The 25776-nt window shown below is 37.6% G+C and overlaps 1 protein-coding gene across 2 annotated transcripts in view; it reads left to right on the top strand.

Annotated features, from left to right (window-relative positions):
* Positions 1-25776, top strand: part of ATP6V1C1 (ATPase H+ transporting V1 subunit C1) — a 64258-nt gene that overhangs the window by 11592 nt on the left and 26890 nt on the right. The window contains exons 1-6 of one of the 2 annotated variants that reach the window (XM_069081163.1): positions 9664-9686; positions 19878-20045; positions 20995-21062; positions 23133-23218; positions 24503-24597; positions 25604-25695. In XM_069081163.1, the coding sequence (XP_068937264.1) occupies positions 19914-20045; positions 20995-21062; positions 23133-23218; positions 24503-24597; positions 25604-25695 (473 nt within the window). In that variant the 5' untranslated portion in view covers positions 9664-9686; positions 19878-19913. Of the gene's footprint in view, positions 1-9663; positions 9687-19877; positions 20046-20994; positions 21063-23132; positions 23219-24502; positions 24598-25603; positions 25696-25776 lie in introns of those variants that run through there. The other variant, XM_069081162.1, reaches the window with a different exon arrangement.

The raw sequence follows: 25776 nt of genomic DNA, 5'->3' as shown, positions 1-25776 counted from the left end.
TCTCTCCCATATTTTCTCCCATACCCCTTTCGACTTTTCCAGTAGGGCATGGTGGATCTCTATGCCCCCAGTGCCTGTATATTTTATTTCCCAATTACATGCAAAATAGTATTAATAATATATATATATATATATATATATTTTTTTTTTTTTAAACATTTGATTTTAAAACTTTGAATTCTGGATTCATTCCTTTCCTCCCTTGTCACCCACCCTTACGGGGAAGATAAGCAGTTCGGTATAAGTTGTACATGTGTAGCTAATGCAAAACAATAACATAGAACTATATTTCCCTCCCTCCTGTCCCACCTCCCACTTGTTCTGTTCTCTACTTTGATCCCGTCCCTTTTCAAAAGTGGGTGCTTCCAACTTCCCTCCCCCCCAGCCTGCCCTCCCTTCCATCATCTCCCCTCTCATCCCCTTCCCCTCTACTCTCCTGTAGGGTGAGATACCCTATTTAGTGTGTATTTCATTCCTTCCCCAAGCCAAATTCAATGAGAATAAGGTTGACCCATTCCCTTTTGCCTTCCTATTCTTCCCCTCCATTGTAACCATCTTCCCTTGCCTCTTCTATATGAGATAGTTTACCCTATTCTGTCTCTCCCCATCTCCTCTCGTTATATTCCTCTCTCACCTCTTAATTTCACCTTTTCAGTATCATCCCTTCCTATTAAATTGGTCCTGTGCCCTCTATCTATGTATACCTGTAAACAGATATACACACATTCACATATGTATTCATATGCCCATATACCCTTATATATAGACATATATATATATATATATTTCTATTCCCTTCAACTATTTTCATACTGAGAAAAGTTTCATCAGTTACAATTATTGTTTTTCCATGTAGGAATGTTAATAGTTCAACTTTGGTAAGTTCCTTATAATTTCTTTTCCCTGTTTACCTTCTCATGTTTCTCTTGCTTCTTGTATTTGAATGTCAAATTTTCTGTTCAACTCTGGTTGTTTCATCAAGAATGCTTGAAAGTCCTCTGTTTCATTGAATGACCATATTTTCCCCTGAAACATTATACTCAGTTTTGCTGGGTAGGTGACTCTTGGTTTTAATCCCAGCTTCTTTGACCTCCAGAATATCATATTCCAAGCCCTTCTATCCCTTAATGTAGAAGCTGCTAGATCTTATGTTATCCTGATTGTATTTCCACAATATTCAAATTGTTTCTTCTTGACTGCTTGTAATATTTTCTCCTTGGTCTGGGGTCTCTGGAACCTGGTTATAATTTTCCTAGGAGTTTTCTTTTGGGGATTTTTTTCTAGAGGTGATTGATGAATTCTTTCCATTTCTATTTTGCCCTCTGGTTCTAAAATATCAGGGCAATTTTCTTTGAAAATGTCTTGAAGGATGATTTCTAGGTTCTTTTTTTGATCATGGCTTTCAGGTAGTCCAGTAATTTTTAAATTATCTCTCCTGGATCTATTTTCCAGGTCATTGGTTTTTCCAGTGAGATATTTCACATTGCGTTTTATTTTTTCATTTGTTTGGATTTGTTTAATAGTATCTTGATTTTTAATAGAGTCACTAACTTCCATTTGCTCCACTTTAATTCTGAAGGAATTATTCTCTTCAGTGAACTTTTGAAATTCTTTTTTCATCTGGCAAATTTGGCTTTTTAAGGCATTCTTCACCTCATTGGCTTTTTGAGCCTCTTTTGCCATTTGAGTTAGTCTATTTTTTAAGTTGTTATTTCTTCAGTCAGGTTGTTGACTTGCTTTTCATGATTTTCTTGCATCATTCTCATTTCTCTTCCCAATTTTTCTTCCGCTTCTCTTACTTGATTTTCAAAATCCTTTTTGAGCTTCTCCATGGCCTGTAACCAGTTTATATTTTTCTTGGAAGCTTTTGGTGCAGGAGTTCTGACTTTGTTGTCTTCCTCCCATTCCATGCTTTGATCCTTTTTGTCCCCAAAAAAAGAATCTAAGGTTTGAGTGCTGTGCTTTCTTTGCTTCCTTTGCTTGCTCATGTTGCCACTCAATTATTTGACTTTTGAGCTTTTTGCCACAGTAGAACTCTGCTTCCAGAGAGGAGACCTTTGTCTCAAATGGCTGGGGTTTTTGCAGCTGCTGGAGCTATTAGTTGGGTGCCCTCTCTACAGACACCACAAGCTCTGGCTCACTGGTCATGTACCCTAGGACCTCCACCCAAGACAGTGATCCAGATCCATGCAGATTAAAGCAAGAGCTATTACTCTCTGAATGGTCTCTTGCTCCCCCTATGATTTGCAGGCCAGGAGCTCTGAAGCCATGTGGAGGTGGCTGCACGGCCCACAGTACCTCCACCACTTCTTGCCCTGGGAGCAGTGGCCGGACAGTGCTCTGTTCCCTCTAGTTCCAACAGAGTTCCACACTGACCTTTTACTTTGGTTTTGGCATTTATGGGTTGATAATTCTGGAAACCACCCCAGCTGCTGGTGATCTACTCTCCCAAAGTCTGCTCCAGCTGCTGCTTGTTGGGGCTGCCCTGGGACTAATACCGCAGGCTCACCGTGGGGCTGGGGTGGGCTCCCAGCACCCGGAAATGGACCCTTCCTGTAGGCCTGTGGGGCTGCCTTCAGCAGGAGATTGGTTTCTCTCTGTCACTTTGTGGGTTCTGTAGCTCTAAAATTTGTTCAGAGTCATATTTTATAGGTTTTTGAGGTGGTTATGGGGGGAGCTCATGGAGTTTTCCTGCTTCTATGCTACCATCTTGGCTCTTCCAACAGATTTATTTTCTAAGCTTAACTGAGCCTTCAGTGCTGCAAGATAAACGTTTTACTCACTTTTTCTCTATATTACTTTCCATTGTATCTGTTCTAAGCCTTCTCTTTTTTACTTAAACCTCTCACATTATTCCTTCCCCCATTCTTTGAATTGAGGACCTGACATCATACTTATCAAGAAAATAGAGAGCATATGCTGTGAGCTCTCTCTTCTGCCCTTTTCCTCTTTTCAGAACCCTTTGTTGTATCCCTTATTCTGTACACTAGTCTCAAATAAAAGAATAACCTTAAATGCTTAGACCAACCTCTCTGTATGTATCTTCAATTCCATCTCCCAAATTTTCCAGCAGATTGTTTCTACTGTCTTCCACCCTTTCAATCTCCTCTCTTCCCATGTTCATCCTTTCCTTATCCCTGGTTCCTTTTCCACTGCTACCAACAGTTTAATTCAGCAGACATTTAAGTGCCTCCTATGTACATTCAAAGACAGATGTAAGCCTGGTCTTTAGGATTTTGTGTTCTAGGCAGGGAGAAGAGGGGAGGAGTATACATTATGTACACAAATGAGGAAATTCAAAGTAATTTTGAGAAGTAGATTGTGGTAGTAACTGGGGTGTGTAGTGCTCCCTCTCTGTGCTTTGAGAGAAGATGTCAGATTCTTTGAGAGAGGGGTGAGGAAGGAGTACATTTTAGGATTCGGGGCCACTTGTGAAAAAATATGGAGGTGGTATATTTGAAATGTCATATACAGGGAATGAGTTGTAGACCAGGTAGCACTTGAATGGAGAAGGCATGGAGGGGAGTAAGAAGACTGGAAATAGAGGGAGAAGAGTGTACAGCACTTCACTTGCCAAGTAAGGATTTTATGTTGAAGATAATTTGAGCTGGAGGGATAGAGGATGTGGTTGGACCTGTGCTTTAGGGATTTGTGGTAGTGTTAAGGATGAATTGGAAAGGAAAAGGACTGGAGGCAAGGAGACTAATTTAAAGTGAAGGCTGTTTTTTAATAGTCTGGGTTAAGGTGATGAGTTGCCAAACTGAAGGAGAAGGAAGAGTCAATTCCAAGTTGCTAACTTGGATTATTGGAAGAATGGTGATACCATCAACAGACATGGGAAAGTTTGGAGAAACACTCGGTTGAGGAGGGATGAGGGCAGAATATTATAAGTTCTGTTTTGGACATGTTTAGTCAAATCAATAACCATTAAAGCACCTACTCTGTGCCAGCTACTGTGCTAAATTCTAGGGATAAAAAGAAAGTGGGGAAAGAGTCCCTGATCTCAAGGAGCTCACTATCTAATAGGAGAGACAACATACAAATAAATATACCTTGGAGAGATACTGTGGGTTAGGTTCCAGATTGTCACAATAAAGCAAATGCAGTAAAGTGAGTCACCTGAAGTATTTAGTTTCCCAGTGTATATAAAAATTAGCTTTACACTATACTGTAGTTTATTAACTGTACAATAGTAGTATCTTAAAAAATGTACATACCTTAATTAAAAATACTTTATTACTAAAAAAAGTTAACTACCATCTGAGCTTTCAGTGAGTCATGATCTTTTTGCTGGCGGAGGTCTTGTTTTGATATTGATGGCTGCTGACTGATCAGGGTGGTGGTTGAGAAGGTTGGAGTGACTGTGGCAAATTCTTTTTTTTTTTTTTGCAAATGCTTAATTAACTTCTGGTTTACATCATTCATTTCTGCCAGATTTTGAGTTACAAATTTTTTCTCTGTTTTTCCCCTACCCACTGCCCCAAAATATCAGTCCCACAGAATATCCCCTCCTCCAATCTGCTCTCTCCCATATCTTCTCCCATACCCCTTTTGACTTTTCCAGTAGGGCATGGTGGATCTCTATGCCCCAGTGCCTGTATATCTTATTTCCCAATTACATGTAAAATAGCATTAATGATAGTATATATATATCTATATATATAATTTTTTTTTAAACATTTGATTTTAAAACTTTGAATTCCAGATTTATTCCCTTCCTCCCTTGTCACCCACCCTTACTGGGAAGATAAGCAATTCAGTATAGATTGGACATGTGTAGCTATGCAAAACATTTCTATAGTGGATATATTGCAAAAGACTGACTATATTTCCCTCCCTCCTGTCCCACCTCCCACTTGTTCTGTTCTCTACTTTGATCCCGTCCCTTTTCAAAAGTGGGTGCTTCCAACTTCCCTCCCCCCCAGCCTGCCCTCCCTTCCATCATCTCCCCTCTCATCCCCTTCCCCTCTACTCTCCTGTAGGGTGAGATACCCTATTTAGTGTGTATGTCATTCCCTCCCTGAGCCAAATTCAAGGAGAACAAGGTTTTGCCTTTTTGCCTTCCTGTTCTTCCCCTCCATTGTAGCTATTTTCCCTTGCCTCTTCTATATGAGATAGTTTACCCCATTCTGTCTCTCCCCATCTCCTCTTGTTATATTCCTCTCTCACCTTTTAATTTCACCTTTTAAGTATTATCCCTTCCTATTAAATTGGTCCTGTGCCCTCTATCTGTGTATACCTGTAAACATATATACATACATTCACATATGTATTCATATGCCCATATACCCTCCTCTCTCTCTCTCTCTCTCTCTCTCTCTCTCTATATATATATATATATATATATATATGTATATATATATATATTTCTATTCCCTGAGAAAAGTTTCATCAGTTATAATTATCATTTTTCTATGTAGGAATGTAAATACTTCAACTTTGATAAGTTCCTTATGATTTCTTTTCCCTGTTTACCTTCTCAAGCTTCTCTTGCTTCTTGTGTCTGAATGTCAAATTTTCTATTCAACTCTGGTTTTTTCAGCAAGAATGCTTGAAAGTCCTCTATTCCACTGAATGACCATATTTCCCCCTGAAACATAATACTCAGTTTTGCTGGGTAGGTGATTCTTGGTTTTAATCCCAGCCCTCTGGAATATCATATTCCAAGCTCTTCGATCCCTCAGGGTAGAAGCTGCCAGATCCTGTGTTACTCTGTGCTGGCAGCTACCTGCTTGCCTGCTGGGCCGTCCTCAGCGGTAGGTTAGATTCTCTGTGTCATTTTGTGGGTTCTGTAGCTCCAAAGTTTGTTCAGAGTCCCCTTTTTACATGAATTGGGGGAGGTGGAAGCCGGAACTGCACAGAAGTCCTGTTTCTACTCCACCATCTTGACTCCGCTCCGACTGTGGCAAATTCTTAAAATAAAACAAACCATGAAGTTTGGCTGCATTGATTGACTCTTTCACTGGAACACTGAGAGGCTGTTGTTGGGTTATTAATTGGCCTAATTTCAATATTGTTATCTCTCAGGAAACAGGGAGGCCAGAGGAGAGGGAGAGAAACAGGGAATGGTCAGTGGAGCAGTTAGAACACACATCATTTATCAATTAATGGGATTTTAGTTGGGAACTCAAAGGAAGTCAGGAAGTGTCAATGAAGAGAATCCGAAGCACAGGAGATAGCCCTGAAAATTCTGGGAGTTGGGAGATTGATTATCTTGTTGGAGGTAGAGCAAGAAAGCCAATGTTACTACATCACAGAGTACATGGTAGGGAATAAGGTGTAAGAAGACTGGAGAGGTAGAAATGAGACAGTTTATGAAGGAGTTTGAATGTCACACTGAGGATTTTATATTTGATCCTGGATATAATTGCGGTCCACTGAATTGATTGAGATGTTGGGATAGGATATGTGCCATGTTTAGACCTGTGCTTTATAGGAAGAGCAATTTGACAACTGAGTGGAGGATGGATTGGATTGGAAAGAGACAAGGCAGGGGGACCAAACCAGAAGGCTATTGCAAAAGTCCAGATGGGAGATGATGAGGGCTCTCTTGGTGGCAGTGTCAGAGGAGAGAAGTGGGTGTATAAGAGAGATGCTGTAAAGATGTAATCAACAGGACTTGGCAACAGATTGGATATGAAGGGTGAGGGGGGGATGAGGAGTGGAGGATGACATGTAAGTTGTAGGCCTGGGTGACTAGAAGGATGGTGGTGTTCTTGACAATATAGAGGAGTATAGAAGAGGGGAGGGTTTGGGAGAAAAGATAATGAGTTTCATTTTTGACATGTTGAGTTTAAAATGTCAATGGGACATTTAGTTCAAGATGTCTAATAGGCTGTTGGAAATGTGAGACCGAAGATCAGAGAGGTTGAGGTTGGATGAGTAGACCTGAACATTGTCCACCTAGATATTTTGGTTGAATCCATGGGAGCTGATGAGATCATCATGTGAAATGGTATAGCAGAGGAAAAAAAAAGGGCCCAAGACCCAGCCTTTGGTTAGTGGGTGTGGCCTGGATGAAGATACTGCAAAGGAGACTGAGAAAGGGAAGTCAAGCAAGAGGAAGACCAGGAGAGAGCAGTGTCATGAAAACCTAGTGAGAAGAGAAAATCAAGGAGAAGAGTGTGATTATGGAGAAGAAGTGATTGACAGAAGATTTTGAAAACATACTTCTGAGAAGGTCTCACTTTTTGATCTCTGCTCCCAAGCCTTTAATTATCTCTAGGCAGATCATTCTTTAATCTGAAATCCAAACTCCAGTCTTGTATCACCAGCTGCCTTTTGGGCATTTCAAATGGATTTTCATAGACATCTCAAAGTTAACATGTCCAAAATACAGCTCATCTTTTTCTCCAAGCCCTCCACTCTTCACTGATTCTCTTCTTTCCTCAGAAGCTTAATCCCTCTCATACTTTATTACCTCCTCCAAGGATCTTGTGTAAGCAAAAGTTTTTTTTCTCATGTATCTTCTCTTCTTTTCTTCTGTTTATGAACATGTTCAGGTTTCTTAAGTCCATTAAAAAAAAACAACTTTCATATGGTCATAGATCTTGAGCTGGCCTCAAGGCCATCTAATCCAGCTCCTTCGTTTTAATGATGAAGGAATCAGACCCAGGGAATTTAAGTGATTTGCCTATGGCCTCTCAAGTAGTAATCATCAGAGGCAATCTTTGAGCCCAAGTTTTCTTACTCAACAGCTAGTGCTGTTGCCACTGTGCCACTGTTCTGACTGGTGACTTGCCTTGCTTGTCTACTACTTAAAGTATCAGTGCCAGCTCTGATTCACTTCACTCTCCAGACACATCCTGTCTGGATACCATACCACTTCTTTACCCCCTCTCTCCCCAGTTTAAGGACTTTATTTTGCTTCCAAAACTTATTGCTTGAAACCTCATTGATAGTATTTGTATAAAGTATACTCTGTATATGAACTTGTTAATATTGATTTTATTTGCAAGAGTGACTCACCATTAGCGGCAGACAGGGCCACAAACACAAACTTGTAATGTGGCAACAGTTAAAATTATAAGCAAGATGGACTGAGTAGAAGTTAACTGCTTCTCTTCTATGTTCTTTTGTATTAGTTCCCAGAAATGTTGACCTTAACTTTTGACTCTGTTTTTCAGGGTTTTCTCCTCTTGCTTTTGACTTGGTCAGTGGATTACTTTAAACCAGTAATTACTGATTGATTGATAACCTTTAATTCTAACAGGACAACCACAACACATTTTCCCAACTTCTCAACTCATTTTTTGAGGGTGTTTAGGATTAGGAAAACACTTAAATTTCCCAGGAAATGCCAGGAAGCAGTTCCCTCATGGAAACACTGTTGTGTAATTAAGATTTAAAAAGAAAGAAAAACCAGTTCAGCAAACCTAAGCAACACACCTACCATGTCAGAAAGTTTATGAAGTATATGAAACATTCTGTATCCAGAGTCCCCAACTTATATAACGAAGAGAAAGGAGGTTATTTTTTCAGTTCTTCTGTGAGCAGCTGGAGTCATTGTACTTCTGTAGTATTCAGTTGTTGGAGGTAGTAGTGAATTTTTTTACTTTTTCCATTTATGATATATAGTATTTTTCTGGTTCTGCTTACTTCATTTTGTATCATTTTATATTGAATAAATCTTCTTGTGCTTTTCTGAATCCTTTACATTTATAATTTATGACACAGTAATAATATTCCTTCACTTTCACATGCCATAGTTGTGTTTGTTTTGTTTTTTTTCTTTAGCTATTCACTCAATGGATAATTTTTTTTACTTATTTAATACCACAAATTGTTGCTATGCATATTTTAGTATGTATAGCATTGTTCTCTCTTTGATGGGTTATATACCAATCAGTAAGATCTCTGGGTCAAAGGGCATGTCCATTTTAGTTACATTTTAAAAATAATTCTAAATTCCTTTCCAAGAAGGTTATAACTCAACAGCTTCACCAGCATCTTATTAGTGTTCTGTTCTTCCCGCAGCTCTAACAATAATGACTGTTTTCTTTTGTCATCTTGTTTAATATGCTTTGTGTGAAGTGAAACCTCAGAGTTGTTTTGCTTTTCATTTCTTTTATCCTTGATTTGGAATAATACAAAATCAAGCAATAGTAAATAGTAACAAGTAATAGTTTGCATTCCTCTTGAGAACTTTTTGTTCATATTCTTGGACTTGTTCATTGGGGAATGGCTCTTGATCTTATATATTGCTTCTAGTTATCAGTAAATCTTGATATCAGACCTTTAGAGATATCTGAAACAAATAAAAAAAATCCCAACTATTTCCCTCTATTTACATTGATTTTCTTAGTACAAAAGGTTTTCAAATTCATGAAATCAAAATGACTTAATGTAATGGCAAGCAAAGAAGTAGTTAACACCGGTTTCAGCTATTAAGTTGACACCTTGTTTCAGTTCTTGGCCATGATCCTATCAAGTCTTTCTTGAGAAGCAGAACTTGTGAACCCCACAACTTGTGAACCCTAGAACTTGTTAACTTGTGCAATTAAGATTTAAAAAGAAAGAAAAACCAGTTCAGCAAACCTAATGCAAGAGGAAGGGGAGGAGCTAATGACCTTATATAAGGAGAGGCCCAGGCTGGAGAGAGCAGTACTGAGAAGAGAGAAGAACTGAGTAGAGAGCAGAACTGAGAAGAGAACTCTTGTGGTGGCAGAGTTAAGAAGAGAAAACTGGTGGGATACCAGCATTCTATGTTTGTCTGTTCTGTCTGTTTTGATGTTTGTGGTACTTTGTACAAAAACCCTGGGACCTTACTGGAAGCCCTGAAAGAGGATTTTCTGGTTGTCTGTTTACAAAAGTCCTAGAGGAGGGATTCAGAGTTCCTGGGTCTGTACTCATGATTTGTGTGGAGTTTTTAGACCTTGTTTGTGGGTCTGTGTTGATTTCTATGTTGATGATTTGTGTTGACCTTTTGGACCTTGTTTGTGGGTCTATGTTGATTTCACAGGCAGAAAGTGAATTGATGATGGTGCCAACAATGTATGTATGGATGTTATTGTGGCTTTGTTAAGCTTTGTCTTCCCAGGAACAGAAACTGTGAAGGACTTGAGGAGGACTGGACACTGTGAGCTTCAATATGGAACGAGAACTGGATGAAGAACTGGACAAGGAACTGGGAGCTGCTTGCCTTTGGACCCAGGTGACAGTTGGGTGGATTCAGATATGAGCTGGATCCATAGAAGAGGAACCATGGAATCTGAGAGCCAGCCTCAAGTCAAGATGAAAAGACTTTTCCTTGGGTATTTAATGCAAACTGAGAAGATCTGTGATTTACTGTGACCTAGGGGTGGGAGGACTTTGTACTCTGTATCCCAGTATCTCTTCAGGATGATTGAATTAAGGATGATTGGAAACTAACCACCAATTAAGAAAAAAGAAGAATTTTTACTGAGAGATTAATGTGACCTAGGGGTGGAAAACCTTTGTACTTTGTGTGCAAGCCTCCTTAAGGATGATTGAGTTAAGTTCTTACTGAATGATATCTGTTGTTTAAAATTATGTGGCCACTTTAGTGATACCTTGTTATGTCATAAAATTGTGAATGCTATACTTTGGTTTTTGAGAATGTTTTGCTTTAATTTATTACTGAATAAATAGAGAGTTCACTATACTATGTTATCAGAACCTTGAAGCTGTTGACAGCAGCAGCCCTCTGGAAAGCTGTTTGTGCTTGGCTTTATACTTATATCACTATCACCTCTGTTCCTTATCTGGTATAGAATTCTCTTGTAGGTTGTAGAAATATATTTATAGTAATATGTTGTTGGGGCTGTGAACTGGTCTATCCTTTCTGGAAAACTATTTGGAATTATGTAACTAAAGTGGCCATTTCTTTTGACCCAGAGATCCCCCAGCTAGGCATATACCTTAAGGGAAGTCAATGTTTTGTTTTGTTTTGATTTTTTGAAGGCCTTGTATTCACTAGTTTTTTTGAGAGCAATTTTTTGTAGTAACAGAGAACTAGAAACAAACAAAGCAGATACCCATTAATTGAGAAATGTTTGGACCAAGTTGTGGTATCTGGATATAATGGAACTGTGCTGTAAGAAATGATGAATGTGATAACTGCAGACAGTCATAGAAAGAATTTATGAACTGATTGAGTTAAAATAAAGAGAACAAGGAAAATATCCTCATTGAACTATAGCAATATAAATAGAAAGAACAACACCAATCTAAACTGAATCCTTTGAAATGATGACAAAGCTTGACCCCCAGATAGAGGAATGAGAAAGTACTCCTCCTTTATTTGCTAAGATTGATGACTGAGTGTGCAAAACTCATTATAATATCATACTTTTTCAATGTGTTTGATTGTGCTGAACTATTTTTTTTTCAAATTGGGAAATATTGGTAATACGAAAACAAGCAATTGGAACTTTTTTTTAGAAAAAAATTGTCTTAATTGGGAATTGTGGGGATACCAATCAATTGGGGAATTGCTGAACAAGTTGTGGTGTATGAATGTAATGGAATACTGTTGTGTTATAGAAGTGATGAACAGGTGGATTTCAGAACAACCTGGAAAGACATGAACTGAAGCTAAGTGTAGTGAGCAGAACCAGAACATTGTGCACAGTAACAGCAACATTGTACAGTGATCAGCTATGATAGACTTAGCCTTTCTCAGCAATACAGTGATCCAAGACAATTCCAAAAGACTTATGATGGAAAATGTTAACCACATCCAGAGAAATAACTATGGAGGCTGATTGAAGATATCAGATTGCTTGCTGTCTTGAGGAGGGAAGGGAGAGAGGGAGAAAAATTTGGAATTCAAAGTCTTATAAAAGTTGAGTATCTATTTGGAACTAACTGGTACATGATATAGGCTACTGGTTTAAATGTACCTTTTACAAAATTTTGTCCAGGTTTTTCTAGCAGTTCTTTTTACCCAGTTCATGTTTGTGAGAAACAGGCTTTTGGGGTTCACAGGAGCTCCCAGGTAGGGTCAGGGAGTGAGTGAGGCCAGAGTTTCTGATGCCCACTGCTTCCCTGGGGGCCTTTTGGAAGATCCACATGATGTACCCCTTAAAATGACAAACCCCTTCTCAAAAAGAAGTCAGAAATAGGGCGTGCAGAGGAAGGTGTTTATTTACCAAAGAATCAGTTGTGGTGCTCACTAGGGACACACCCACACTCATACTAAAGCAGGAGTGAGGGTCTGCAAGTTCTATCCTTCGTGGTAGATTTACGTTAGTTAAATTCCTTACTTTATTTCCCTCTCTATATATTCTACATTCCATATATATGTATATATATATATATATGTATGTATGTATAGTCAAATTTCTCAAAGGTTAAACAAATTCCTCATGCTCCTCACTTTATTTCCTTCTATATATTCCGCATTCCCTTAATATATGCAGATTATATGTAGATTACAGAGACTTGGTAGTGAGGATATTTGAGACCTACCTCTTCTCTTCTGAGGTCATAGCTGTGTGCCACACCCCTACCTTTCTAGTTCCCTCTGGCCATTGACATAGTTCCAGGAAGGCCAGGGTTTTAGTAAAGTAACATAAGCAAGAGCTTCCCCACAGCTATTGATTATCTTCCAATAACTTTTGTGGGAGCAAAACAAGATTCCATTATATTTCCTCTTACATGTTCTTAAATTTATTGAGCCTTGGGTTATTGAGTTGCTGATTCTTGCTTACTTATATGCTTTACTGATCTACTTTTTTTAAACTAGTGCCAAGGAATTTTGATGATTCTTGTCATGCTTCTACTTCTGCATCACACGGTCAACCTTTGCAAACTGACTTCCATCCATATTAGGCTTTTGAAACTCTTCTCCCTATAATCAATGACCTCTTGATCAAATCCAGAGGCCTCTTTTCTTTTTTTTTTTTTAAAGCAATTGGGGTTAAGTAACTTGCTCAAGGTTACACAGCCAGGTGTTTCTGGGTGGGTGCTAAGTTTCTGAGCCCGGATTCGATCCCAAGGTCATCGCGACACTGGGGCCAGTGCTCTTACTTGCTGTGCTACCTGGCTGCCCGCAGAGGCCTCTTTTCATTCCTCTTTCTTTATGACCTCTTCAGCTTTCAGTTCTCTTAACCACTTCTTCCTTCTTGGTGCCTTTTTCTCCCTCTGTTTCTGAAATGCTACCTCTCTTACTTTTTCTCCTTCCATCTCTGACTACATGTTCTCTTTCTGACCTTTTCATTTCATTCAGTTCATGAAGATCTGTTTGGCAAGGTCCGTGCTTGACTTTCTCTTCTCTATACTTGGCAATTTCATTCACTCCTCCTGATGCCTAAACTAACTTTTCTATGCAGGTGACTTTCAAATCTCTCTCACTACTTGACATTTCTTCCAAAGGACATCATCAGTGGTGTTACTCCCTGACCCTCCCTTCCTTGTGAGGTTTAGTCAGGAGAAAAATAGAAGAGACCTGTATTTATCATGAGCAATTTATTTGGCTCACATGTCTCCAACTAGTAATTATGGGAGTCAGGCTTGCAGCTTGCAATTTAACTAAGATTCTCCTCTTCCACAAATATAGGACTTCATTTTTATTGGGTCACTTCAGTTAATCAAAAGGTATTTATTAAGCCCATGTTTTGTATCATTCCAGGGGGAGAAAGGGAGTAAGTATTTATATGGTATCAGCTATGTGCCAGGCATTATGCTCAGGAGTTTACAGATATTATCTCATTTGATCAATCACTTAAACATTTGTTCAGCACTGGAGATACAAAGAAAAGCAGAAATCTGGTCCTTGCCCTCAAGGAGCTCACTTTCTGACAGGGGAGACCACATAGAAACAGCTACATACAAATGAGCTGTAGTCATTGTAATGTGCAATAATCCCAGGGGGTAGGCACTTGGGACTGTGTGGGGGAGGAGACAAGGGCTTGTCTAAGGAAGACCTTTTGAAGAAGGTAGGCCTTGAACTGAGTCTTGAAGGAAACAAAAAAAGCTAAGAGGCAGAAGTGAAGAGAGAGAGAATTCCAGTGCTGGGGTACAGTTTGAGGAAAAGCAAGTAGGCTGGTGTAGATGGATCCTATTGTGTGTGTGTGGAGAAGAGTAAAATATGAGAACCCTGGAAAGGTAGGAAGGGATCAGGTTATGTATCAAGAGTTTTAAGTGCCAAACAAAGGACTTTACATTTGATCTTGGAGGTAACAGGCACTGAAGTTCATTTGAGTAGGGGTGGGTGACATTCAGACCTACACCTTAGAAAAATCACTTTGGCAGATCAGTGGAGGATAAATTGGAGTGGGGAGACACTTGAGATGGAGAAGCCGATTAGAAGGCCATGATGAGCTGATGAGACCCTGAGCCAGAGTAGTTGCTGTGTGAGTGGAGAGATAAGGAAATATGAAGGTAGAAATGTCAAGATTGTCAGTGAATTGACTATATGGGGTGAGTGAGTTGAAGATGATATCAAGGCTGAGGGCTTGGGTGACTGGGAGGAGAGTGGTGATGCCCTTGGCAGTAATAGGAAAGTTTGCAGTTGTTCAATGCTGGCTACTAAGACAGACATTAAGTAGTCCCTGACTTTGAAGAATTTATATTCTTTTGGGACAGACATGTACACATAAATATATTCAGAATAAAAGGCAATTTTGGGAAAATCATGAAAAGCCTCATGTAGGAGGTGGTGTTTGAGTTAAGATTTAAAGGAATATAGATATTCTGAGGCATATCAGACAGCCTGTACCACTGCAGGTTGGTACAGGCACTAGAGATATGAGATGTAGTATTTTCTGTGATGATTAATCAGCAAGAAGGTCACTTTTATTTCCATTGCTAACTGTCCTTTTGCAGACTCTTATTACCGACTACTTCGACAATTTTAACAGCTAACAAGTCTTGCTGCTTCTCCTTTCTCTAAGTTCTAAACTGCCTTTCACCTTATTGAATAATGTCCCTTATTCATTGATCTGATCAAATTCTTGCTCTTTTCTTTTCGGTGTCTTTGTAATGCCTACTACATAAGATTTGAACTCTGTGCTCTGGAATTCCAGGCTTTTCTCACATCACCCTACTTTGTATCTTTCTGTCTACCCCTTGTACCAGACTTGTGTGCCTTTATTGACAGTTTCCTATGTGGGGATTTAGTCCTCTGCTTCTCCTCCTACCCATGCCTTTAAAGTTTGCCTCAAGTGCTGCCTTCTTCCATATTCTTCACTGACAATGATTCTATCTTCCCCTCTTCCACATTTGGTATAATGGTTTTTTCCCCTTGGACCTGGAATTATACCTGGCACATACCTCTTATGAACATAATGAAACAGGATATTTTGAAAACCTCAAAATACTATATAAATATTAGCCATTATTTGTCATAACTAAACTTAAAGAAACCTTGAACATAAATATGCATCCACACATATATAAATTTATCAGTTATTTCCTCCCGCTGTGACTCCATCCTTTATTTCTGTGTGTATATTTTCCTAGATGATTAAGGCTGACATGTATATATATTCATCTTCTAATTCTGCTTTCTTCATTTAATCACAGAAGGCTAGAGCCAGGAAGGAACTTACAGGTTGTTTCTAATTTTTCCACAATTTAAGATAATACTGTATAAAAGTAGCCTTTTTTCTTTTTGATAATTTCTTAAGGCACATGCCTAATAATGGGATTGTTGGGAATGATTTTTAGAATTCTTGCATTGAATTGCCAGATTGCTCTCCAGAAAGAGTCTATTTGAAATAAAGTCATCAAGTGCTGAATTTTGTATTTTTGTTTACTTTTGTTAGTGTGGGTAGTTTTATAGGTGGTTTTTCTGTTTTAATATGCATTTCTTTGATCATTAAGTATGTTGAATATTTTTTCTAGTAATTGGAAGATAACAGATACTCTTTTGTAAATGTGTATTCCCATTGTTTCATTTTTTATTTTAGGCTGACCTCCATGAAGGCAGGAGCTGTGGTTTATTAATGGTTGTAGTATCCCTAGAGCCTGGTACACCATGCCCTGCAGATTTTAGCATTAGTGTCTGTTGAAACTGAGGGAGTAGAACCTTTTCAGGAAGAAAAAACAAGAACGCTGTAGTTAGCCTTCCTACCTGTTTCTCAGTTAAAGAGAAGATTCTTTTCTTAGGCTCATGGAAATGACCATGTCCATGACTTGTTTTAGAATAAGTTGACCCTTTCAAGGGTACTGTGGGGGAGAGGTTCTAGAAGAAACATGGTATGATAGGAAGAGCATCAGACTCAGAGATCAGAAACCCGGGTTCTAGTCTTGTTTTTTACTCTTTAGCTGTTTGATCTCAGACAAATCATTTAACTTTTCTAAATCCTAGTTTCTTCATTAGTAAAATGAAGTAGTTAAAAAGTGATGTCTTAGGCTTCTCATAAGCATGAACATTTGAATCTTGCCCTCCTGGGGAAGAACAGTTGTTCTGTCCAAGGAAAAATGGTAGTCTTGTCTTTTGGGAGATCTTGGGTTGAAAATATTTTAGTTTATTTGATGCCAAGCTTCGAGGTCCCTAGATTTAACTAGGGATTAGATTAACTAGATTAACAGAGCACCTACTGTGTATAAGATACTAAACTAAGTGTTGTAGGAGATTAGTATTAATCGCTGATATTTGTAATGCTTTAAAGTTTGCAATACATTTTATATACATCATCTTATTTGATGCACAAGACAAGTAAGAGAGAGCTTCTGTCCCTAAGGAGCTTATAATTTCACAGGATGATTAAGGCAAGTACATAAGTAAGCAGTGTATAATATTACTGATTGTTATTAGTGTTATTATAGTGCTGGGCAAAGCTAAAAGAGAAAGATAAAAGGAAGTTCGTATTCTAGGTTGAGGGGGTATGGATCAATATCTCAACATCATTTTATTTACTAAATAGATTTCTTAGCTAAAGCAAGGGGAGAAGGTCCTCTGAGAATTTCCCTTTCCACCCCTGAAAAAAAGTAGAGCTCAAGTTGACTGGGTTGGAAGGTAGATACATAGGCATAGTCCAGGGGGGGGGGAACCTGTGAAGTTTGGATTCAGTCAAAAGGCTGCACTGGAGGACCTAGAGGGCCACATGTGGCCTCAAAGTCGCAGATTCCCCAACTCTGGTAGTCTTAGAAGGGAGAACTGTAGCATTCATCTTTTTGGATTTCCTTACTTAGTTACTTAAGGGAGTGGAAATAGATATTTAATCTGATTAAGTCATTTTCTCTGTAAATCTGGTAACCTCCTCTCTTCTTCTCCCCCCCCCCAAAAAAAAGAAGAAAGAAAAGATTAATTTTTCCAGAACTTCAAAAGAAAAAATTGAGACAGAGATACTTTTTATTGGTAGCTGACTGGGACAAATAATTTCTATTTTTAGAAATTGCATTTTTAACATTTTAGTCCTTCCTTGTACGAATATGAGAATCATAGAGTTAAAAAAATATCATAGTACCAACTGGATAGTGAGCTCTAGAATCATAGAATCTGAGAGTTGGGGAGTATTAGAGATTATTTATTCCAGTCCACATCTCATAGTTCCTCTACAGCATTTCTGACAAGGTCTTCTGTCCTCTTTTGAAGCTCTCCAAAGTTCAAAAGGGGATTTGGATAGGGCAGTTTTGTCACTGTCTTATTAGATTTAGTATATACTTAAAAGAAAACCCTATATATAACAGGTTCACTATGTCATTTACAATGCTATTTTTGTTCTTTGTATATTGAAATAATTTATTTTTTTATTATTTATGTTTAACAGTCAACAACTAAAAATACTGAAAAAAAAGATGTCTGGTGATTTTGAAACTATTACCTTTCTAAGTAATCCATTCTACTTCTGCACAGCTCTAATTGTTCTTTTCTTCTTATAACAAGCCTAAATCTACCTTTGTGCAATTTATTCCTTTTTTCCCCATCTCCTGAGTTCAAGCAGAGCAAGTCTGATCCTTATTCTACACTGCAGTCATGGAATGCTTCAAATACATTCCCCTTCTTAACTCATCTTCTCCAGATTAAAGATTGTTGGTTCCTTTATCATCCCCTTTCCATCCTAGATGCTGTCTAGATACCCTTCAGTTTATCAGTGTCTTCCCTAAAATGTGTCACTCAGAATTGAATTCCAGGGTAAGAGCAAAATGAAACTTATTCTGAATGAATACCATAGTTAAATTCTTCCTCTTGATTTGTTTTAACCCACTTAGATCTTTTGCTCATGGATGTTCAGTGTCTTTCAGATGATATTTATTTTTAGAGAAAATGAAAAAAAAAAGCCTTAACCAACCCCTAGAAGAATTAAAAGTCAAGTCAGCAAGCATTTATTGAGTGCCTATGCTGTTGCAGGGACTGTGACATTTTGTGCCAGAGTTATAGAAAAAGGCAAAAACAGTTCCTGTTCTTAGTCTAATGGGAAGACAACATGCAAACAACTCTGTTGTTGAGTTGTGTTGTATCCAGTGCTTTGTGACACTATTTCTTGGCAGAGATACTGGAGTGGTTTGCTATTTCTTTCTCCAGTTCATTTCACAGAAGAGGAAACAGAGGCCTAAGGGGTTAAGTGACTTGCCTAGAGTCATACGGCTGGGCTGGTGTCTGAAAACAGATTTGAACTCATGTAGATGAGTCTTCCTGACTCTAAGCCCAGTGCTCTCTCCACTGTGCCACCTATCTGCCCCAAACAGCTATCTTTAGTTGAAGGGGAAGACACTAACATTAAGAGAGACTGGGAAAGGCTTCTTGGAAAATGTGGCATTAAAATGCCTGGGACTTGAAGGAAGCTAAGGACACCAGGAGGTAGAGATGAAGAGGGAGAGAATTCCAGGCAGGGAGGATAGCTAGTGAAAATGTACAGCAAGGAGGTTAATGTCTCTGGATCTCAGAATATGTGGTAGGGAGTAAGGTTTAAGAAGACTGCAAAGGTAGGGAGGGGCCAGATTATGGACAAGAGGGGGGTAGGGTAGGCTACCCAGTTTTCAGGACTGGGTAGGCCTCTGATGTTCTTATGAATAGCTTGATGGGATATTAAAAAAATCACAGGAGCATGTTGCACACAATAATATGCCAAACATAATTCAACAATATTATTGTTAAGATTTCATAGCTAAACCTTACATAAGATCCCTTAGCTCACCTTAAATTGGTAGGCAGGTCACTTAGCTCAGTAACTCCTCCCTGACTTAGCCTTATAGGGATAGTGCTGCCATAAGTTCAGTGTCCTGGGGTTCACTGTTCATTCTCTATTGTCCGGCTTGTGCCCTTTTCCATTCAGCACTTCCTGTACCTGAAATGTTAGTTTGGTTTCACTTATCTCTCTTCCTGTGGACCTAACTCTCCTCTGTATGGGAGAAACATGTTTCCTAATGTTTTTCTGGAACCAGTGAACATATGAGGGTGCATATGGATATTGGTCGCTGATGCATGGGTTCAATGAAATGTGTTGATTAAATTTAATTTTTTTCCCAGTGGAAAAATGAAATCTGTTTATCTTAGTATTTCCAGATGGGTGTTAGTGGAAGCACACTAGACTGAAAGCCAGGAAATTTTTTGTCTGCTACCAGAACTAAATAAGTGATTTTGGATAAGTTACTTTACCTCTGGGATTGTTTCCTCATCTGTAAGATGAAAATATTGAGCTAATTGACTTTTGAGGCCGTGAAACTAATTTCTCAAATTTGTGGACTATAATTATTTGTATGAATGATTTATTTTGATGTAGTTTTATGTGTTGCTCCCATATAGGAAATTCTGTTATTTCATAAATTTGGCACTTCAAGTTTTTTGATCTTTTATCTTATACTTTATCTAAAAAAATCCCTTATCTGGGCAATAAATTTAATCAACATTTATTACTTAGAGGCATTGACATTTTGTATATATTCAGACTGTGAAGTTGTTATACTAAAAACCTGATATAATTTAGAAATAAATTATATATCATTGTGTCCTTTTTCTATTTCAGTATCAATCTTATTTTTGGAAAAATTCCTTGATAAGCATGAGTGAGTTCTGGCTTATATCAGCTCCTGGGGAGAAGACATGCCAGCAAACATGGGAGAAATTACATGCAGCAACAACCAAAAGTAATAATCTTTCTATTAATTCAAAGTTCAACATTCCTGACTTAAAGGTAAATGAATGAATGCATGCATACATGAAATAAATGCATACATTTAAAAGCTTTTGTTAAAATTTTATTTTGGGCCAAGTATAGGTGATTCAAAAAGAAAAGACACATCTTACTATCAGGGAGCTTACATTCTAATTGTGGGGGTCGGAGGGTTGAGGAGACAATTCATAAGGGCTCAGCTGCAGGACAGATGGAAAAGTCTTAGGGGATGGAGTACATAGGTAGTAAGGCTTAATATGTCTTAGTGTGCAGTGTCAAGTGCTTCATTTTCTGAAATATCCACATATTATGAAATATCCATATAATATGGATGAATATTCAGTCACTGTGCTAAACACTGGAGATACAACAAAAAGGTGAAAACTGCTCCTGCCCTCAAGGATCTCTCATTCCGATGAAGTGACAACATTTACATAGCTAAGTGTACACCAGAATTGTACAGAGTCAGTCAGTTAGCATTCATGAAATATCTGCAGTGTGCCAGGCACCGCGCCAAGCTCTGGGGATGCAGAGAGAGGCAAGAGACAGTCCTTGCTGTCAGGCAGCTCAGGCTCAGTCTGTGAGGGAGGCAACACCACAGATGACTGTTTACCAACAGGATACATGCAGGATAAATCAGAGACAATCAAAAGAAGCAAGTCACTGACCTAAGAGAGAAGGCACCAGCCCTAAGGGGGATTAAGAAAGCCTTCTTGTAGGAAGCAGGATTTTAGCTGGGACTTGAAGAAAGGCATGAAGGGAAAGCTACTCATGAGGCATAGCCAGTGAAGTGGGTAAAGCCAGAAGATGGAATGTCTTATTGCAGCAAGAGCAGGGAGGCCAATGTTGCAGGGTGTTTGCAGTCTTAGCATAGTTCCTGCCACACAGTAGGTGCTTGATAAATATTTGTTGACTGATGAATAGAAATAGAACGAAACTCAAGATACTGCTTTTTATATTTGTCTTTTAGGTTGGCACACTGGATGTTTTAGTTGGATTATCGGATGAATTGGCTAAACTGGATTCATTTGTGGAGGGGTAACAAGTTTTTTAATTTTTATTTTGTGGAGTAAAATAAGTCTTTGTAATAATCGTTCATAACCTTTAGTCATTTAAGTTTAACAGTAGATAATGCTTATCTAGATAATTTTGGAAATGCATATTTTTTAATACACAAATTAAAATGAAAGGTCACCAGTAAAGATCATTTTAGGAAAGCTTTATTTCATATATCATTCTTTTAATTCTGAATTTCAGAATTATACTGTAAGTTTGTGTTAGGTGAACTGAGAATTACATAGAAGTTTCTATTAATCTTATACACCTATGCTTTTTTGAATTAGCAGAACCATTGTCTAGAACTTCTATGATTTCTTGGTCATCCCTTGGGACCCGTGGTCTTTCAGGATTGCCCATTCTTGCAAGGTTTTGGAGGGTTTTCGTTTAATAGGCAGCATTTAAAAATTCAGAACAAGAACATTGTATTCTGGTCCTGAACATAGTTGTAGCCACCACCTAAGCAACTGTTCATTTTGTTAACTTTCTGTAGTTATCCCCTTTTGGATGAGCAGAGCTAGTGAAGGTGTCTATTCCCAACTACCATGACTTCCTCCTCTCCTGAAAATGTACCCTTGTGGCACTAGGCTTCAAAAGATTTTATAAGTCTGCCTAGCAACTAAGGCTACTAATGAGATCAATAGCAAATCTGATTCTTGAAAGCAAAAATAAATCGCCTAACAGACCAGGTAGTAATGGAAATAGCATTGTTTTTTCCACTATCTGACTTTCAGTTCTGGCACTAACACTTAATAGCTGTTTGATCTGAGGGACACTAACTCCTTTACCAGATTTTAAGATCCACTAGAGTAAGTACCATGCCTAACATAACTTTGTATGCCACAGTACCTAAAAAAAAGTTCCTTATACCTAAATTTAATTCAGCTCACTTCCAACTAACATTTATTAAATGATCAATAAAGTATTTCTTAAATTAATGAATCATTTAATAATTCTGCATCCTTCATTTTAAAAAAAAATTATTTATTTTTAATTTATGGAATAAAGCATTTCCATAACATAGTGTAATAAAAAAAGATGATTGAACATGAAACCATAAGTTTATTTTGTACAACTTGCTATTCCTTTAAAATATATACTAAAGTTCCTTAGCTTTTAATCTGTTACATCTTACTGAAGCTAATTCCAGTGCATATCTGGAGTCAGTTCCTCCATCTTAGTTCTTACGGTTAAGAACTTTATTCAGTCTTGTGATCATCTAGTATGTGGAATGTTGTGGTCTTTTTCATTGAGTTACAGGATGTTAGAGTAGGAAGGGATCTTAGAGGTCACCTAATCCAGTCCCTTTATTTACAGATGTGAATATTTTACATTCTTTTCAACTTTGCTTCATGATTCTTGTTGATTGGTCTCAGAAGCCTTTGATGGAGTTTATCATCCAAAGAGGTTAGGTAATTTTTCAAAGAGAGCCAGAACTTGAAGTTTCTCCTACCCAGCTTAGTTTAGTGTTCTTTCTTTCTACAAAATATACCTCTTCTGCTAGCCTTCCACCTTCTATACTTTTCCACTAATATCAGACACAGTTGCTAATGTCCCTTTATTGTTCATCTTTATGTATTCTTTTTTTTTTTCCTTTTTGGAGGGGGAAGGCTGGGCAATTGGGGTTAAGTGACTTGCCCAAAGTCACACAGCTAATAAAGTGTTAGGTGTCTGAGGCTGGATTTGAACTCAGGTCCTCCTGACTCCAGGGCTGGTGCTCTATTCACTGCGCCACCTAGCCATCCCCATCTTTATATTTTCTTAAAACTTTAGTTTTATACACTATTATCGCATCAGATCCAGAAATTTACTTTTAAGAAAAATCAAAGCAAAAATAACATGCTCCATCTTACCCTTGAAACAGAGTTTGTAGAAGGTAAAAGATAGATTTATATGTCATATTGTACATTGTGGATGCTGCTGTATTTAAAAAAGGCACATTTGTGATTATATTTTCATTATACAGATTTATGGTTTTAGGTCTTATTCGTTTGTACTATCTTTATTTCTCTAAAATAATTACCTTTTTTTGTTTGTTTTTTTCTCACCAAGAGTTGTTAAGAAAGTGGCCCAATATATGTCTGATGTACTAGAAGATAGTAGAGATAAAGTTCAAGAAAACCTTTTGGCTAATGGAGGTAAGCCAAGGATTTTACACGGCCTCACTACTTCATAAATTAGATATGAGTCATTACACTTAAAAAGCAGGTGATGGAAATTTAGCATGCCACATATACACACACATATGTGTGTGTGTTCTTAATGGGCCAAATTATGCCCTTTGAAATTTAACCACTTAAAATGGATATCACAGAAAATGTTCCCTATGAATGCTTTTATACCTTTGCTCTTTCTACTGTTCTGTTATTTACTGCCTATTTAAAAATAAAACTCAGGTTGTGTTTAAAAAAGCAGAATGACATGCTTCTACATGGTTCTAATTCAGCACTCACTACTCACTGTTACTCATGCAAGATACATAATACTACTTGTGTCTTAAAAGTATAAAACCTTTCTTAGTCTGAGGGGAGCTGCATGTCACTTTGGGCTACACGGAGAGTCAACCAGCTATATAGAGCAGGTAGACCAAATCTGTCTCCATTGTGTTTAAAAAAACGTTAAAATCTTTCTTGGCTAGCAGCAAACCATATTTGGCCAGTGAATTTGCTGACCCTTTTGCTAGGTCATGGAGATACAAAAATAAAATGTATCCTGCCCTCATGGAATTGCAATTTAATAGGTGTTCTGTCATATTAAGATAAGTAATTGTGCTTAAAATCTGATATTCTCTAATTTACTTTCTTCTCTACCAGTGTAAATATTTAATTTATTCTCTGCTACAAAAGATACCTTGACTAAAATATTGGCTTCTATTTCTAGAGATAGATGGATTTGTTAATAGAAGGAAAAGGAGTAGATTGGAGGAGGTACATGGAACAGGGTGGGTAACATTGGAAACATTTGGGAGGAAGAGAGTGGACTGTTTACAGCTGTTTTGGTTGGTTAAGGTAATTTGGTGAAGAGCGGCCACAAGTTACCCAGAGTCTATTTTTTGAGAATATACTTTATGATAAATATCTTGTTTATGATTCTACTTCACCTGTATTATCATAAAAAAGACGTCATCAGATTATAAGAAGTCTTTTGGGGTTATTAATAACATTTGATAGGGTAATAATTAATGGAGCCTTGGGTAAAATGGAGAAGCCATGTAATTCGTTTGTTATGAGACCGGAATCCTGATTTCTGCATTTTTTAAATGTGTAATTCTCAAACTTACATAATAATTTATGGTAATGAGATTTGTGGTCTCTGTTAACTTTCTCAGGGCCCTTTTTCTTATTGCAATACTGAATATTAAAGTTCTTAAAGTTTCATTGTTGAATCTTAGTAACTAAATTTAGCTTATTTCTACATTTTAGTTGACTTGGTTACATATATAACAAGGTTCCAATGGGATATGGCCAAGTATCCGATTAAGCAGTCCCTGAAAAATATTTCTGAAATAATTGCCAAGGTAAGATTGGAGTAAAGGTAGGACTTTAAAGATTTTATTTATTACATAGATGAGTAAGTGTGATACCTTTTTGCCAAATTAATTTCCTCGTGTCACTGATTGAAATGCTAAATAGCATCATGACTAAAGACCAATTATATTGGATACCCTCCTTTCTCTTGCATAGAAGGTAATAGAAACAAATCTTCTCTTTGAATGCTGAATCAATGGGTTATTGAAAGCAGTGGCAGGAACTTTCTGTTTTTGTGTTAGGGTCAGACGTTTAGGCATTTCAGAGGCTAGCAATTGCTGATATCAAAGGGAAAGGAGAAAGATGGCCCTAATTTTACTTATTGTTAATAACTTGTGATAATTGAAAGATTTTTGTCTGATTAGGATAGAATGATAGAGTTTAGAGAACATTCTACAAAATGAGGAAACTGAGTCACATAGACATGTGTAGTTCATTTTAGACTGTATCAATTACCGACTAGTTTTGAAAATGCAGTCCTATTGTATGATTTTTTTCCTTCTATCTGGTTTAAGTGACTAAAGTACCTTTTGCTAAAAATTATAATGGTGGAATGATGTCACAGGATCAGTGAGTCAGACTTTGGTGGTCAGATGAATTATCTGCTTGTGTTTTTCCCCCACGATTTTGGATTCAGTCTGGGACAGACAATAATTTTTGTGACATCTGCAAATGGCACTTAACTGTACTTTCTTAATTTCATTGAGACCATGTTCTAAGGTAACTTGATGCAATAATAGTGTATAATTATGACAGAATTTTTCTAAATGATTTATTTTGGAAACATTATTTAGCCTTTTAGTAACTTTCAGCTGATAATATGCTTTTAAAATATTAAATGAAATGTCCATTTTGTTTATGGAATAAAAGTATCTCAGTATTTCTCTTTAAGAGGAAACCAGGTGTCAGGCTTCAGATTCTTTAATGGTACTTAGGTGTAAAAATAAGAAATTTGCTGATTATATTTAAACTTTTTTTTCTCTTTGATTTTTAAAGGGAGTAAATCAAATTGACAATGACTTGAAAGCCCGAGCATCTGCATATAATAATCTGAAAGGCAGTCTTCAGAATTTGGAAAGAAAGAATGCGTAAGCCTACCTATACTTTATTTGAATATAAACAATTGGTGAAATGATATAGAGAATATTGAAATAGACATGCTCTAGCGA

This window comes from Petaurus breviceps, unplaced genomic scaffold (genome assembly GCF_028583685.1).
Source record: "Petaurus breviceps papuanus isolate PSGF00001 unplaced genomic scaffold, PetGlider_PUasm1.0 98, whole genome shotgun sequence".
NCBI lineage: Eukaryota > Metazoa > Chordata > Mammalia > Diprotodontia > Petauridae > Petaurus > Petaurus breviceps.
The sequence above is the reverse complement of the archived record's forward strand: the minus strand, read 5'-3'. Positions and strand labels throughout refer to the sequence as shown.